We start from the raw sequence: 12,194 nt of genomic DNA, 5'->3' as shown, positions 1-12,194 counted from the left end.
GCCCGCCCCGCCCCTCACGTGACCGCGCGGCGCCGGCCTTCCTCACGTGACCTCTCCCTCTCGGCCGCCCCCTGGTGCTCGCCTGCCGCCCTCCACACGTGACCCAGGGGCTTTGGGCCCGGCGCTTTGGGCGCCTCCGCGCGTGCTTACGCAGGTCGTGCGCGCGCGTGCGCCGGGACTGACGGCGCTCCCCTGTCACGTGTCCGGGCGCCGCGTGCTCCCAAGGGCCCGGCGCAGGACCGGCTTCCTGCCCCGGCATGCCTGCCCGGGCCCGAGCCGCGGCGGGCCTGCGGCGTGCGGAGAGGAGGCCCGAGCCTCCGCGCCCGTCCGGCCTCACGGCCACCGCCGCGGCTGGCTGGGCGAGAGCCCGGCAGTGGCTACAGGGGCTTGCAGGCTCGTCCTCGCCCCGCCGCCAGCCGGGCGTGTGACCTTGGGTTCATCACCGCCCCTCGGAGCCCCCGTTCCCTCGTCTGTGCGGCGGCTCTGGGCCGGGCCGTGCGCGCACGGCCGGCTGCAAACGCCTGCGGGGAACTGAAGGGAGACGCGGGTGCAGTGCCCGCTCCCGGCCGTCCGGGGCGTGGCCGATCGCTGACCCTGCGCCTTGTCAGCCGCCGCGGGTGGGGACGAGGCTGGGGGGCTGCGTGGGCTTCCCTCGCGGGCTCGGGCGCAGGGCAGCACCGGTGTGATCCGCCAGCCTGAGCCACCACGGCCGCGGCCCAGCCTAGGCGGCGGCTGCTGCCTCTCACAGTGGCCCTGGCCCTCGCTAGGTGGCACTGCCACCGAGGACCGAGCGGCCGACGGTCCGCAGGCCCGGGGCCGGCCTCCTCCTGCCCGGGCCCCGGCTTGGCCTACGGCGGGGCCTCAGCGCGTGAGCCGCTGGCCGGGTTGCCACCTTCCTCCCACCTGGGCTAGAACGAGTTAGGCTTCGTTGGGCGCGGGCTGCGGACCGAGGTGCTCGGTGCTGGGCTACTCATGTATCTGGTCAGGGGCGGCTGATACAGCCCTTTGGCCAAGTTGAGCTCTGGGTATTTAGGGACGACTGGGACGTGTTCTGCTCTTCCTGGGGCTGTTTATCTCCTTCGGGGAGCCCGAACGTGTCGTCCCCTTTGTATCTGTGGGTGCAGGTCGGTAGCATAAAAGGCTGTGGTAAGAATTCCCGCTTACTGAGCACTTCCCGAGTCAGGGTATCTTGCAAGTATTTCTAGTCCCCCCAAAACTTCGCACGGTAGGCACTTTTATCCCTGTTTTACAAGTGGGGGGGAAGGAGTGGCTGCCCAGGGACACAGCTAGTAAGCAGCCGGCTGGGCTTGTCTCCAGTCTGTGCCCTTCTGCCCCACGCTGCCTCCCTCTGATGCTTTCTCAAGAGGTTTTCACAGAGCTTGACCCCAGTCCTTAACCAAAAAACCTCTACAGATGCAGCCATTGGGAAAATCCTCAATTCCATATTTTTTTATGTTTTTGAAAAATTTTACTTTTTTTTTTTTTTTTTTAAGAGAGAGAGTGAGCACGCAGGGAGGGGCAGAGGGAGAAGAGAGAAAATCCTAATAAGCAGGCTCCCCGCTCAGCTCAGTGCAGAGTTGAACGCCAGGCTTCAAGCACGACTGTGGAGATGACCTGAACCAAAAGCAAGAGTCAAGATGCTTGACCGACTGAGGCACCCCTGAATTCCCTATTTTATAAAGGGTTTTAATAGAAGGAAACAACCTGACGAGACACTCCCACAGTGTTGCACAGACTCCAGGTCCCCAGCGAGGAAACTCAGAAGTCGTGGTCAGTGAGGGGAGAGCTGTGTCTCCTTCTCTGCTGGTGGTTTCGCTCTCTCAGCTCTTGGGCTGGGAGAGCCCTCTGGTCAAAGCCCAGTGTGGAGTCCCATCTGGTGTGCTGAGATGCGGAGGGCAGGGCTTTAGACGTGGAAAGTGTGGTCACAGTCATCTAATGAACCCTTGGGTGCCAGGGAAACCGGAGTAAAGAAAACAAAACTCCCCACTCTTGTGGGGCCTGTGTTCCATTGGGGGAATCATGGCAAAGGGGGATCTGCAAAGCCAGCTGACTCCCTAGACTGAGAGAGGATTCCACCTACCACACTGACGTAGCACCGAATGCATCAGACCCTGTCCTCACCTTTCCCTGCGCCCAGCCCGGTGGGAGGTCAGACATACGCAGTCACTTCAGAGCAGTTACGGGGAGTGCCTCAGAGAGCAAGACTGCAGCTCTGTGAACGCATTCCACACAAGGGGCACTAAACCCTGAAGGCTAAGTAGCGTTCCTCAGGGAGGAAAAGGGCTGGATGCTGTCCAGGCAGAAGGGATGGCGTGTGGGAAGGTTCTGAGGTCGGACCCTGGCAAGTTAGAGGAAGGGCAAGAAGGCTGTGTCTGGACAGAGTGACACAGACGGGGCAGGTGAGGTTAAGTCTTGATAGGTACTCAAAACCATGTTTAGGACTTTGGGCTTTCCTTTAAGATCAAGGAAGACCTTAACCAGGAAAGTTACTCAGCCTGTGTTTTGGTTTCTGTTCCTGTGACAGGGAGATCATTGATGCACCCACCTCATGCGGTTACTGGGAGATGGGGCGAGATAACGAGAGAAGTGCTTAGAATGGTGTGCGTGGTAAACAACTTCTAAGGTTTTTGGAAAGTGGAGGATCAGCTCACCTTGAGTCTCAGGAGAGGAGAGAGGGTAGGAAACGGGGCCAGTGGTGACAGCAGGGCTGAGCCGTGGGGACTACAGTAGGTTATTTGAGTTTTACTCAGAGTGCACTGGGAAACCGTGGAAGATTTTAAGCTAGGAGTGGCGTGATCTGATTTAAAATGTTAAAAGGCATTCTGGATGCTCTGTGAAAAATGAATTGTAGAGATTTTCGTTCCTTTCTCCAAAAGGGCATGTGATATCAGAGTGAACAGATGCACCTGTCTGGGACACAGCAGCTTCTCCTTTGACTTGCTCCCGGAAGCATAGCATTCTGTTACAGACTCAACAAATATGTGCTGGGCACTTGCTCTTTGCCAGGAACTATAGGGTCACTGGGGAGGTAGTGACTCCTGGCACAGAGGGGAGGCTCCGTCCACGACAGCTGGTACTCACTTGACCCTGCCCTCGGGAGCACATGGTAATGGGTAAACTGGACGTAGATATGGTCAACTGTAATACAGCGTGATGAACACAAGAATAGGGATCAGGAGCGGTCAGGGCCTTGAAGGGTGGTATTAGTCAGGTTTGACTCCCAAGAAGGATTGTGAAGGAGAAATTACTTAGATAGAAATGGGGGGACACTCTGAAAGAACTGGGCTCCAAAGTAGAAGGAGATTGGGAAGAAAGGTAAGGGAGAAGAGCAGACAAGGAGAGGGCTCAGCGTGGGCAAGGGCGTGGAGGTGTTCACCGTGGCAGCTTTATCCTGAGGCCCCAGGGCAACCCTGACAATATCCAGCCTACAGGTGGTCAGTTTGCTAATACACCAGTAATTAAGAAACTTAAAAATCTTAGATCCAGCAGTGTCACTTGGAAATTATTAAAGAAATGTACAAAAATTTACCTACACTGCCATACACTCCAGCTATTAAAAATAGTTACCAAAGAATACTCACTGGCATAGAGAGGTATTTGAGAAACAGTAAATGGAAAAGGAAAGTTACAAGTCTAGATTGACAGGGTGCTTTTCAATATTTTTTAATTTAAAAAAAATTTTTAATTTTTAAAATTAAAAAAAAATTTTATGAGAGAGAGAGAGCACAAGCAGGGGGAGCAGCAGAGGCAGAGGGAGAAGCAGGCTCCCCACTGAGCGGGGAGCCTGACATGGGGCTCGATCCCAGGACCCTGAGATCATGACCTGAGCCCAAGGCAGATGCTGAACTGACTGAGCCACCCAGGTGCCCTGGGTGCTCTTTTAAAAAAATAAAAATGTATGTGATTTAGTTATGAACCCAACAAATGCATGTTTTTGTACACTGAAAACATGAACAAGTACGTTCGTGGCAGTAGTATTTTTAATAATTCAAAACAGGAAACACCGCAAATCCCACAGCAGTGGCGTGGCTGAACGAGGGCGTGTTCGCACAGGGAGTACACTCAGCAGTGCCCAAGAGTCGCACTAACATAATGTCTAAAAAAACCACACAAAGATTACGATTCCCTTTATATGAAATTTAGCAACCAAAGTCAATGTGTGCTGTTAGAACAGTGGCTACTTTTTTCCAGTCATTTTTTAAAATTGGCAATACATGTAACATAGGATTTACTGTTGTAACCATTTTAGTTTTATTTTTTTTTTTAAAGATTTTATTTATTTATTTGACAGAGACAGAGACAGCCAGCGAGAGAGGGAACACAAGCAGGGGGAGTGGGAGAGGAAGAAGCAGGCTCATAGCAGAGGAGCCTGATGTGGGGCTCGATCCCATAACGCCGGGATAACGCCCTGAGCCGAAGGCAGACGCTTAACCGCTGTGCCACCCAGGCGCCCCATACTGTTGTAACCATTTTAAAGTGTATAATCCAGTGGCATTCTGTACATCGTGTTGTGTACCCACAATCTCTGTTGAGTTCTTCAAATTTAAGCAGTAACCCCCCCGCCCTCTTTCCATGATGTTCCTTTTGAAGAGGATGGAATAATGACTGGGAGGGAACATAATGGGGGCTTCTGGGTATTGGTAACGTTCTGTTTTTTTTTATCAGGCTGGGACTATATGGACGTGTTCATGTCGTGAAAACTGAGCTATACACTTCGAATTTATATATGTTTTTTATGTGTGTCATGTCTAAGTACACATAAATTTGGATATATATAATATCTACCTATTTGTATAGATATTTATTATAGAGATAGCTACTGTATAGATGTTATTTTATTTAATAAAAGTATTTAATAAAAATATATTTATTAATGTATAAACATATTAGATATTTACATGTAAAGTGCTAATAGTCTTTTTTTCTAGGAGGTAGGATCATGAATCTTTTCTACTTTGTTTTGCTAATTTGTGCTTTCCAATTGGTTTTCATGAATATGTATTACTCTGGTAATATTTTTTAACAGTTAAGTAGTTTGTAAATTTAGGATAACTTGGAGGACCCCTGGACGGCTCAGTCGGTTAAGCATCTGCCTTCGGCTCTGGTCATGATCTCAGGGTCCTGGGATCAAGCCCCACATTGGGCTCCCTGCTCAGTGGGAAGCCTGCTACTCCCCCTGCTTGTGCTCTCTGTGTGACAAATAAACAAATAAAATCTTCTAAAAAATAAATAAAGGAAAATAGCATTAATTGTAGCACCTCGCAAGAGAAGATGTTCCTTACCATCAGGGACAATGGGAGTGACCCAGCAGAACTTTGCCGGGTCACCATTTTGCCTCAGGGCTGACGCTTGTAGATCTGTGCGTCTGTGTGCATGGTTCTGGCCCGTTCTCTCCCCAACCGCCTTTCTTTCTGGTGTGTGATGGAGACACGAGGGAGGGAGGTCCAGCTCTCTTTGACACCGGTGGTTGTACTCAGAGGACTCTGCCGAGCTGGAATTAAACTTGAAGTAGAGCTCGGTTCTAAGCATGTGGACTGAAATTGGAACGAGGCACAGATTAGCGTGGCTCCTGCACAAGGCTGACATGCAAACTCATGAAGCATTTCATAGTTTATTTGAAAACTAAAAATAATACACTTGAAGCGAAAGCTGGGGAATCTGAGAAGATAGAGGCCAAGGTGAGCAGGCTGGATGGACTGTCCCAAAAGGACCCCAGGAGCAGCCAAGGGCTTCAGGCAAACACATGACCCTCCAGTCCGTCATCCCAGAAACAAGCAACCACTCTAGAGAGATTTTCTTAAGAGAACACTCACAGCCTTCCTCAGTCACCCTGCACCCACCGGAAGAGAAAAATCCTGAGGACTAAATACATCTGCGAGTACAGCTCCCTGGCCCCCTCGTTCAGGACTTGGAAATGCCCTTAAGCCACCCTGTCTTGCTGGCTTCCTCCTCTTCGAAATCTCAGCTTCCTCTGCATTGCCTCCAGGTGCTCAAGCACTCTTACCTTCCCCTCCTCATAGCATCTCGTTCACACCTCTACCCGAGCGGCCACCACATTGTGGAGTAAGTCTTTGCTGCCAAACCGTGACCTCCTTAAGAGCTGGGTGCTTTGATCACTGTATCCTCAACACCTATACAATCCTTGAAAAACAGCAGATACCCAATAAATGTTTATCTGAATTGTCGAGGGAGGGTCTTTTTCCCACCTTTGACCCTTTCATCAAATGGAGTGACTGCACACATTTCTTCTCTTTCCTTAAGGCTTTTATTCTTCACTCTTCCTCACTTCCAAGATTTCTTTAGTTCTTAGGAGATCATTACATGTTTATGTAAGCATTTATCCCAGAGTTTGTGGTGCGGGACTGTGCCCACTGCCACATGCATCACAGGGCCTGTGGCCACCCACTTCTCCTTTTCTGGTACTAGTCTTGTTTTTGCCCTTCAATTTCAGGAACTGAGGACATGTTAAATAAGTTGCTTTTATTTTTTTTAATAGCAGTTTCTTGGATTTATTTATTTTTGATTATTTATGTATTTAATTTTTTTACAATAAACATGCAGCATATTTGTAATGAAAATGAACACATCATCAAAAATTCATAAAAGACACCCAGTATGAAGCCAGTGTGTAAGCCATCACTGAGAGTAACAGGCGGTAACAGATTAAAGCATCAAGTACTAGCTGATAAGAGAAGAGAAAGCCTTATAAAGGACCTACAGCCATCATGGACATACCAACTAATATCGGGTACAGAGAAAGAAGCCACTGATTGTCTCAAGGCAATGGGCTGGTGGAGGGAGCTTTTTCTTGGAAACCATGACCTCAGTAACGTTTTACTTTAAAATAAATATCCTGATTTTCTTAAATCCAGCTTCGACCACAGTATGATTCATGTCCAAATGAGTGTGATGATACGGGGTATAGAGGAAGATTTAGCTGAGCTTTTAAAAAGGAATTTTCCCCTACACACTAGAAGACGTCGTCCTATACTGGCCCCTTATCTTTTTTTTTTTTTAAAGATTTTATTTATTTATTTGACAGAGATAGAGACAGCCAGCGAGAAAGGGAACACAAGCAAGGGGAGTGGGAGAGGAAGAAGCAGGCTCACAGCAGAGGAGCCTGATGTGGGGCTCGATCCCATAACGCCGGGATCACGCCCTGAGCCGAAGGCAGACGCTTAACCGCTGTGCCACCCAGGCGCCCCTGGCCCCTTATCTTAGTTGTTGAGCCCTCATGACAAGCCTGGCACTGTGCTGCTTTCATGATCTGGTAGCAGAGGCAGCCGCCGCCTTGGGGTGGCTCCTTCATCCACCGCACATCCTTTGCAAACATATGGCAGGACACTTGTCTTAGTCCTTGGTCACATACAGCTTCCTTGAGGAAGTGACATTTCTGTCAAATGTTCAAAGTTGACTAGAAGGTGGTTGAGGGAAAACAGGTGATAAAGGAGCCAAGGGAACGACATGTTAAAAGGCCCTGGAGTGTGGAGAATGGGGCAGGGGGTGGGGTGGATAATGTCCATGATCTTGAAGATCTCACCAGTATCTGGAGTGTGGAGCTGGGTGTAGTGGTCCAGATGAGGGTGAAGAAGTAGGCAGAGAGGGACTCAGAAAGAGTCTGGACGTATAAGGCTGCTTTAGTCAGGAATCTTAGTCGTAAGTGACAAAAATCCACCTAAGAGAAAACCGAAGACTTAATTGCCTTTCACGGTCAAGACATCATGGAGCTGTGAATCCCCAGGCTCATGTTTGCTCTCCTTTGCATTAGCTTCATTCCTGGGCTGGCCTCTGAGAAATGGTCCTCTGACCCCTTTGTTACACAGAAGCCAAAGACGGGAGTGGAAGGGAATGGAGGTGAGAAAGGCTAATTGATAAGGGCCACTTTTCCTTCCAGTCTTGAAAGCTGCCTTCTCTTCAGGCCCCCTGGGGGAGGGCAGGAAGGCTGACCTTTGAGGGAGTTCATGGAGGTAGAGAAGGGGCAGGTGAGGGATTCTGTTTCCAGACTCCAAAGCTGTTTGCTTTTGAAAAACAGCAGACCCACAGCCCCCTCTCTCTTTCTGGAAAGGCCTAAAATGCATTCTCTCGGCTGCATCCTGAGCCTTCCAAGGAAACAGGGTCGTTTGGATTGGTAAGAGCCAACAAGGAGGGCGGGAACCCCAGGAACTCCTCCCGACTCCCGCCCCTCATTCTGGCCCTCGGTGCCCTTGTGCTAAGCGGGTCCTGACCTGTTTGTCTTACTCGCGCCGCTTCTCCTCGCCCTTCTGAGTCCTTCAGGTCCCGCCCCAACTTCGGGGCCCCAGAACCCCCGTCTGGTGAGCTAGCTGAGCAGCAGAACGTCCCACCCAGGGACCCCCTTTTCTCCTGGGCTCCGGCGCTTCCGCCTCCGGGGCGGAGACTCCTCCCCCTCACCGTCCCAGTTGTGTTCCCTGGAAGAGCGGCCGGAAAAGCGTCCGCCTGCTCCGGCCGGGACGAGCGCGAAGCCGGCTCCCTCACCGCCGCCCCGCCGCCCCGCCGCCCCGGCCGCCCGCGCGCAGGACCCCTCCGGCGGCGCGGGCGCGGTTTAGCACCGCGGACAGCGCCCCGCTCGCGGCATGGCCCTGCGCTTCGGCCCCGCGGCGCTGCTGCTGGGCTTCGGCCTCCTCGGGCTGCGCGCAGGTAAGAACCGGGCTCCAAGCTGCGAGGGGGAGCCCCAGCGGTGGACGAGTCTACGGGGGGACGCCTGGGCGACGGAGCTGGGAGGAGGACATCCCCGAAGGAGTAGGCGATGCTAGGAAGCGAGGGAGATCCGGGCAATGGTGGTGGGGAGGGCGTGGGCAAAAGGCGGGAGGAGGGAGGCGATCTCCCCAGGCTTTCTGGGGTGGCAGGAAGGCACACTCCGTGGCTGAGATGCCATTTGCCTTCCCGTGAAACATTATCTCCAGAACTCTATCTGGAAGGGCACCCTCCCTTAGCTCTCCATCATTTTCTGTGCCCCACACTGGGCTCCTGATTCTGGCCACCCCACAGGGGCAAGACAGGGGAGAGAAGTGACTTCTCAACTCTCTTGTAGGGTGGGACGGAAGACTTGGAAGGGAAGGCGCTCTGCCAGGCTAAGGGCCAGGAAGGAGCTCTGCGGGGTGAGGGTACCTCTGTGCAGAGCTGCGGGAGGCACAGTCTGTGGAGGGGTGGGTACAAAGGGATTGTGCAGCTAACCGAGCTTCCCACAACTGCATGCCATCTCCTGGGCGGGAGGCTCCCGTATGTGTGGAATTCGCGACTGAATACATGTTCCGAGGCCCAGCGCAGGCAGTCCAGCATCCACTCCAACCCAGCGCCGAGGAAGGTGGGGGTGGGGTGGGGTCACAGCCCCGGTCACATGTGGAGGCGCATAATGTTACTGGTTTACATAGATGGGCCCTGACTGAGGTGGGACATAAAGAGCTGTTCCCTTTCACCACCATCCAAAACCCTCCTTGAACTGCAGGGATCTTTTAGAAGCCATGAAAACATGAAATCGCAAGTCTCTTGAAACCACAGTCTGAGACCTTGCAGGAAGAGCAGGTCTGTACTAATCCTTGCGGAGTGGGTTTTTAGTCAGGAGACGTCTGTGTGAGGCTGTCTGGTCTCCCTGGTTGGTGATCTCGGAGAAGGCTTCTCTGGGACTGGCCCTCATGGGATAACCTAAGCATCTTGCTGCATCCTTAGGGACGGAGCGGTGGGAAGCTCCTGTTCTGGCCTGGTTGCCCCACTTGCCTAGGGAGAGTGGGCTGCGAGGTGCACCCTCCTTGCCTACTTCCTTCCTTCCTCCCCCTGCCCCCTGCCCAGGAGTCTGGGGTACTGACACAGAGGAGCGGCTGGTGGAGCATCTCCTGGACCCTTCCCGGTACAACAAGCTCATTCGCCCAGCCACCAATGGCTCTGAGCTGGTGACGGTACAGCTCATGGTGTCCCTGGCCCAGCTCATTAGTGTGGTGAGTGCGGGTCTCAAAGTCTCTGCCCAGCTACTCAAGTCAGAACAGCCAGAATGTGTTCATGTTTGTGCTTACTCCTCCGGAAATCCCAAGGCTTGGGGATGCACAGGAAGGACCGCGGGTGGTTGCAGTGAGCCTGCAGGCTGCGGGGCCTTCTCAGCAGCTTCTCTTCTTCCCTGCAGCATGAGCGGGAGCAGATCATGACCACCAATGTCTGGCTGACCCAGGTTAGTGCTCTTCCTGCCCAGTCCACATCCCTGGTCTGCTCTTCTCTCCTTGTTTTTTGTTTTTGTTTTTGTTTCACATGCGCTTTTCCTCACTTTTAATCTCCCCAAAAAAAGGCAGAAAGGTATAGACTTTGGAGAGCTAAATAACTGGATCTGAAACTTGGTGCTTCCACTCACCGGCTCTGTGAGTTTGAACATGTTAAACTCTACAAGATTCGTTTTCTTATTTGTAAAACGTAGCTTCTTATATCTTGGCTTAGATGTGCAAATCACGTGAGAGAGTATCTTCTGAACCACATTTGCTGGGCCAAGAAGTCACTGTGGGGAGGGGATGGCTTTTCAAATCCTCCTCAATCCAGATTGCCTACCCTCCTCCTGTCCTTGACCTTGAGCCTCAGCAAGGGCATGGGCTTGTAAGCTTCCCTCTCTCCCTTTCCCAGGAATGGGAGGACTACCGGCTCACCTGGAAGCCTGAGGAGTTTGACAACATGAAGAAAGTTCGGCTCCCTTCCAAACACATCTGGCTCCCAGATGTGGTACTGTACAACAAGTAGGTGGCCTTGGAGCAATGGGAAGGCTGGAGGTGACCACAGGAGTGCTCTGAGAGGGAAGGTGTCTTAGGGAAAGTGAATTAGCTCATGCTGCAGGACAGAAGGGATTTCTTGCTGGCACAGACACAGTGCAGGCAGACAGACCCAGACTAGTGAGGTGTAATGTGGAGAACCCCAACAACTCCAAGGTGATTTGGGCCATGGCCAATCCCCTCCTCGTCAAATCTGAGTCCCACTGCTGGTAGCCGCAGTGAGATACAGACAGGGATTGACAGCCCCAGCGCCTATACTGATTTAAGAATAGGCTTTCCTGGAGGATTATTCAGGATCCAAGAACCTGGAGGCCCTAGTGTGTCCTCTGAGTTCTGCCCCTTTCCTACAATAATCCCACTTACTTTCAAGATCCCAAATCACTAGGGGGTGCATCTCCTGCTCCCACCTGCCCTGTCCCCCTCATTGCCTGGGGTTCCTTACTCTGGCCTCCCTGGCTCTCCCAACTTCTCAAGAACACTGGCGTGGGGAGCAACCAGCTTGCACAATGCATGACAAGTGGCAGACAGCCCCTGTCATCCTCCCTCTTCTGCCTCCAAAAGGCCTCACAGGCCTCCTGACCACCAACTCACCCAGAACCCCTTCTTGCTCAATTCCTGCCCACCTCCGCATACTCCTGGATGTTACCCTCAGACCTGGGTTTCCCCTCCTCCGGCTCAGGGCTGGCTTGATGGGTGGGGTGCAGGAACGCGTGCGCCGGGGCTCACTGCTCCTCCCTCGGCAGTGCTGACGGCATGTACGAGGTGTCCTTCTATTCCAACGCCGTGGTCTCCTATGACGGCAGCATCTTCTGGCTGCCGCCGGCCATCTACAAGAGCGCCTGCAAGATCGAGGTGAAGCACTTCCCGTTCGACCAGCAGAACTGCACCATGAAGTTCCGCTCGTGGACCTACGATCGCACGGAGATCGACCTGGTACTCAAGAGTGACGTGGCCAGCCTAGACGACTTCACCCCCAGCGGCGAGTGGGACATCGTGGCGCTGCCCGGCCGGCGCAACGAGAACCCGGACGACTCCACGTACGTGGACATCACCTACGACTTCATCATCCGCCGCAAGCCGCTCTTCTACACCATCAACCTCATCATCCCCTGCGTGCTCATCACCTCGCTGGCCATCCTGGTCTTCTACCTGCCGTCCGACTGCGGCGAGAAGATGACGCTCTGCATCTCCGTGCTGCTGGCGCTCACCGTCTTCCTGCTGCTCATCTCCAAGATCGTGCCGCCCACCTCCCTGGACGTGCCGCTCGTCGGCAAGTACCTCATGTTCACCATGGTGCTCGTCACCTTCTCCATCGTCACCAGCGTGTGCGTGCTCAACGTGCACCACCGCTCGCCCAGCACGCACACCATGGCGCCCTGGGTCAAGGTCGTCTTCCTGGAGAAGCTGCCCACGCTGCTCTTCATGCAGCAGCCC

At 53.0% G+C, this 12,194-nt stretch overlaps 2 protein-coding genes, 1 long non-coding RNA gene and 1 other non-coding gene across 5 annotated transcripts in view; 2 read left to right on the top strand and 2 right to left on the bottom strand.

The window, feature by feature from the left end:
- The window catches only part of UBE2Q1 (ubiquitin conjugating enzyme E2 Q1), a 9,119-nt gene extending 8,860 nt beyond the window's left edge, over positions 1-259 (bottom strand). The window contains 1 exon segment of the mRNA XM_034667691.1: positions 151-259. Within this exon segment, the coding sequence (XP_034523582.1) occupies positions 151-259 (109 nt within the window).
- Positions 260-3,858: 3,599 nt separating this feature from the next.
- Positions 3,859-8,359, bottom strand: LOC109490124. Of its 2 annotated transcripts, XR_004627479.1 has the most exons (5): positions 8,226-8,359; positions 7,541-7,675; positions 6,005-6,141; positions 5,283-5,534; positions 3,859-4,096 (listed from the first exon to the last, which is right to left on the bottom strand). It is a non-coding gene; the product is annotated as an uncharacterized LOC109490124 (long non-coding RNA). The 2 variants fall into 2 exon arrangements; XR_002143360.2 differs by lacking the exon at positions 6,005-6,141.
- Positions 5,512-5,614, top strand: LOC117803590. Its single transcript, XR_004627535.1, has one exon. It is a non-coding gene; the product is annotated as a U6 spliceosomal RNA (small nuclear RNA).
- An 89-nt stretch (positions 8,360-8,448) lies between the features above and the next one.
- Positions 8,449-12,194, top strand: part of CHRNB2 (cholinergic receptor nicotinic beta 2 subunit) — a 10,663-nt gene continuing 6,917 nt past the window's right edge. Inside the window, 5 exon segments of the mRNA XM_034667532.1 lie at positions 8,449-8,655; positions 9,805-9,950; positions 10,133-10,177; positions 10,618-10,727; positions 11,504-12,193. Of these exon segments, the coding sequence (XP_034523423.1) occupies positions 8,592-8,655; positions 9,805-9,950; positions 10,133-10,177; positions 10,618-10,727; positions 11,504-12,193 (1,055 nt within the window). The 5' untranslated portion in view covers positions 8,449-8,591.

This window comes from Ailuropoda melanoleuca, chromosome 8, assembly GCF_002007445.2.
Source record: "Ailuropoda melanoleuca isolate Jingjing chromosome 8, ASM200744v2, whole genome shotgun sequence".
Taxonomy (NCBI): domain Eukaryota; kingdom Metazoa; phylum Chordata; class Mammalia; order Carnivora; family Ursidae; genus Ailuropoda; species Ailuropoda melanoleuca.
The sequence above is the reverse complement of the archived record's forward strand: the minus strand, read 5'-3'. Positions and strand labels throughout refer to the sequence as shown.